The 5,000-nt window shown below is 37.3% G+C and overlaps 1 protein-coding gene across 1 annotated transcript in view; it reads left to right on the top strand.

The window, feature by feature from the left end:
• The window catches only part of Cka (Connector of kinase to AP-1), a 30,683-nt gene that overhangs the window by 15,410 nt on the left and 10,273 nt on the right, over positions 1 to 5,000 (top strand). The window contains exon 9 of the mRNA XM_086549092.1: positions 3,568 to 3,858. Within this exon, the coding sequence (XP_086405218.1) occupies positions 3,568 to 3,858 (291 nt within the window). The remainder of the gene's footprint in view (positions 1 to 3,567; positions 3,859 to 5,000) is intronic.

Here is a 5,000-nt window from a genome sequence, read left to right as displayed (position 1 = left end):
GACTTTCAGACTCACTTACTCTCAGTAACTGTCAAAAGGGTATGAAGTCATATGCTAAGGAACTCATTTAGGAAGAAATTAGATAAAAAAAAGAAAGGAAAGATATGTATTTACTTGAAGTAGCCATTAATGAAAGATGTGTGTCACATAATTAATTATGCTTATTACTAATTTTTGCGAGGCATTATGTGATAACTCTTACTCTCTAATTCCCATTTTCAAACTAAAAGACAAATTCCTACAATATGATAAAATAGTTATTTTCATTTGGGCAAGAAGCCATGAAAAAGCACAGTACACCGTGAGCAATTATGAAAGCTGTAGGTCAGCCCCCAAACTTATGGGTACATAGTGGAAGGGCATAGATGTACTACTGCTTAGTTTGTTATATTTGTCAGGGCATTTTCTCTTTTATTACAGCTAGAAACAGGTATTGACATGTTCCTGAAATATGACGCAATAGATTAGTGTCTGGCAAAATACGTAGGAGTTCAGAATTATTTTAGAATTTAAAAAATAATAATTAGGTCAGCTGTTATGTCTTCTTTTCTTCTGTAACATGCTGGCTATGTAAAAGAGGATGCATTTAAGATATAACATTTTTATGTGACAAGTTAACTAGTTTGTCTCTCTTTATGGTGTGTATTAAAGACTAATATGTTTGGCTAAAGCATATCTGTCAGTCTCAACTGTTTTATAATAAGCCTGACAGAGAATGGGAAAAATGCAAGGAATTTATTCTTAATGTAATGGGTACACATGCACATTTATTTGGTTATTTTTAAAAGTCAAAGGGAATTAATCCACTTGTTTGAGTGTTGTAGTTATGATTTAGGGATTTATTAAAACAAGTGTCTTGATATTTTGGTACTTGTCCTTGTTATTCAAAACTGTGAGAAGAAGGCGGAGAATGTAATATTAGAAGATGCAAGTCTGATTTTATGGAGATAAGAATATCATAATTATTTTCAGATAGGTGTGTCACAGTGGCTTGACAGACTGTGAGAAATCTGACCTATAGCCTATGTAATTGTTCATAGCCAAGATCATTCAGAGTTTACTTGTCTTGATATTTACTTGATACTCCTAAAGATGAGCTGAGATTGATAAAGAGGAACTAGAGATTTAGGAAAGAATAACCCGAGGCTTTTATGCAAATTGAAGTCTGGCAGGTTTAATCATGTAATGGCTTTCCCTCTTAACAAAGGCAAACAGTTGAGTTTTGAAGGAATTCTTAATCCTCGCTCACAAATGGCATGAAGCTGAGGACTCGGGAGTTTTGATATCCGTGGCAGTAGTGGCTGTATTCCTTGACATACTTTGACGTAAATATTTCATCAGATTGAATCCTACTCATGATGTAATGCTTTTCAGTTTGACATGTGATTTTAACAAATTTGTGTTTTAAAAACTCAATTCAGTAGCATTCTGGATTTTTAATTCGTATCATGTTAACCCATTAACGACAGGGCTGTTTTGGCTCCAAATGGTCGGAATGCTGGGATATTTCAAATGTGTAAGCCTAGCGCCTCGGGCTATTCGCACACACTGGCCACCAGGAGGATAGCCATGACGAAATATCTAGTCCCTGGTGGCTGATGCTGTCACCACTTGACATGATATCTTGTCACCTGTCGTTAAGGGGTTAAGCAAGATGCAAAATCTGTGTCACATTACAGGACATCTTCATTGCTATTTCTTCATTCTTAAGATTTATTCCCTATCAAAGCAAAGGGAAGTTGATGGGATGCAATTATATCGTGGGATGCAGTATCATTGCTTAACTTTTGGTGATGATAATCAGGTTAGGATTTGGGTCATTAAGTGTGCTAAGTCTATCATATTTCCCTGAGCATTTTATGGAGAGGTAGTTTGCAATATTTAGTTTCATATGTTTACACATGTGTTTGGACAAACACGTACACATGCAATAGGGATGTCCATGTATGTCTATGTGCATGTGCATGTGCATGTGCATGTGCATGTGCATGTGCATGTGCATGTGCATGTGCATGTGCATGTGCATGTGCATGTGCATTTGCATGTGCATGTACTTATACATATACATATACATATACATATACATATACATATACATATACATATACATATACATATACATATACATATACATATACATATACATATACATATACATTTACATTTACTTTTACATTTACATTTACATTTACATTTACATTTACATTTACATTTACATTTACATTTACATTTACATTTACTTTTACTTTTACTTTTACTTTTACTTTTACTTTTACTTATATACATATGCATATACATATGCATATACATATGCATATACATATACATATGCATATGCATATACATATACATATACATATACATATACATATACATATACATATACATATACATATACAGACACAGATACATGTACAGATACACATACAGATGCACATGCATATATACATACAGATGCACATACACAGATGCACATGCACAGATGCACATGCACAGATGCACATACACAGATGCACATACACAGATGCACATACACAGATGCATATGCACAGATACACATACACAGGTGCACATGCACAGATGCACATGCACAGATGCACATGCACAGATGCACATGCACAGATGCACATGCACAGATGCACATGCACAGATGCACATGCACAGATGCACATGCACAGATGCACATGCACAGATGCACATGCACAGATGCACATACACAGATGCACATGCACAGATGCACATAGACAGATGCACATGCACAGATGCACATGTGCAGTTTAGTGTGACATTCACACATACACAGGTATGTGTAAACATATGTTAACACATGCACAAGTACATCTGAGTACTTGTGATCAAAGACACACCATGCATGTACATATGCTTGTATATGCGCTCACACACAGACATACACACACATACACATACATATACATACACACACATACACATACACACACATACACATACACAGACATACATATACACATACACACACATACACATACACACACATACACACACATACACATACACACACATACACACACATACACATACACACACATACACATACACACACATACATACACACACAGTTAGAAGAAATACCTGAAGAAATGAAGACTGTTCTGCATACCTTATTTCTGTTGCTCTTATTACCTTCTTTTATGTTTCACACTAAACCTCTTTTTTTCGGTAAGTATAAATGAGTGCTACTATTCCCTCCTGGTAATGTCTTTTGTGCAGCACTTATCAGATCTGAATAGTTGGCGGGTAATAAGAAATCCTATTGATATTGTAATGTGTGAAGAAAATTTACCATGTCTTCATGTGTAAAATTATGAAAAGTAACTAAATAGCATTTTCAGACAAAAGAAAAAGATACAAAGGTGCTCTTGAGTGGCCTCTTAGCTAATATTACACAAAGCATTATCAAGACATACCTTTGGATATGTGAATGGTGAGTTCTTTCAATGTGGTATTGGCCCAGTGGTGTTGATAGATATGGTTTATTCTGCCGTGGTGTGGTGACGAACCCGTGGTGATGTCGGTTGTGTCGTGTAGCACACCTGGTGGGCGGGCGCAGAGCCACTTGGACGGGCATCAGGCGCAGGCCAGAGTTGGAGGGTGAGGAGGAGGAGGGGATGGAGGGTATAGAGGAGGAGTTGGATGAAGGGGGACTCCCATCCTTACAAGGGGACTGGACAGGCCCACCCCCTGCCCTTGAGGCTCTCAAAGCTAGATACCGGGCAGCAGTAGGGGCTCGGGGTAGCCCATCCTCTCCCCAACATACACCCCCCTCCCCAGCCACCATTGCCACACCCACCACCACAACCACCACCACCTCCCACACCAGTAAGTTGTCATACGCAGCCACTCTTGTCTGACTACACCCCCTCACTCTTGATATGACGATCTTTGCACTTATTGGAAGGTTTCTCTTTGGAAAAGTAGGGTAAAAGGTGATTCTTCCTTGAATGCATTTAAGGTAAGCAATCATGATTGCAGCTCTACTGGTTAGTGGAATAACCTTAAACAGGAATTGCACGAGAGAATCATTTCTGCAAAAATACTTTTTCACCTTCAAGATTCACCTTCTGAAATATCATTGATGTTTGGATGTAAGATTTACCGAAAAGAATAAGAAAACTTTTAGAAGTTTCATGAAGTAATCAATTTAGTAATGAAACCAGTTGCCTGCTGAAGTTAAGGTGACTCAGGTGTTGGTGAGGAGGTGTGGTCACTTTGGATCTTATCAAGTCGTGCTACTTTTATTTCTCCTGGTGGTGCTGGTGGTTCCTGCAGTAAAACCTCTCGAGATCAAGCTGCTTTTGATCCTTCAGTTGCTTTTGTTGATGACAGTGATCTCTGCATCACTGGTAGTTAAGACATCTGGCATGAGACTTTTTAGGAAGCAAGGAACAGTCCAAGTAAATAGAAGACTTGGGTGTTTGGGAAAAACAAAGTGCTGTTGATTTTTATCTTCATGTCAATTCAACCTTGAAGAAAAATGGTTGGACAGCTAAGATCGTTTTGGAAACAAACTTGAGAGCCACAAAGTGAATTACTTGGGCTTGTTCTTTTCTTGTGGTGTTGGTGGTTAATGCATATTAATGTTCATTACTTAAGCTGCAAGCATTAAAGACATATGCTTCAGCTTGGCATGCACTGCGTATATTTCATATCTGCACACAAAGTTCTGATTTAAAAACTAGTTGTGCTTGTACATTTGTGGTGAAATTTCCATAGATCTTTTGCTTGACATAATTCACCAGGTAAGCTTTACCTTCAGCTCAAACATTAGCTCAGTATTTTATATTATAGTTTTATCTTTCAGCATAGTGTGGTTTAAGTTCTGATAACAGTATAGTTTTACAAATTGTATTCCAGTTTTATCTAGATGCCAAATTTAACATGTACTCTGTAAAGTGCATACCCAAAAGTAAAAAAAGAATAAATCTTACAACAAGACCAGATGATTGTGAAATATAATTTTC

Source organism: Penaeus japonicus, unplaced genomic scaffold (assembly GCF_977035675.1).
Source record: "Penaeus japonicus unplaced genomic scaffold, GWHDUDI00000001_assembly GWHDUDI00000021, whole genome shotgun sequence".
NCBI classification, from domain to species: domain Eukaryota; kingdom Metazoa; phylum Arthropoda; class Malacostraca; order Decapoda; family Penaeidae; genus Penaeus; species Penaeus japonicus.
The sequence above is the reverse complement of the archived record's forward strand: the minus strand, read 5'-3'. Positions and strand labels throughout refer to the sequence as shown.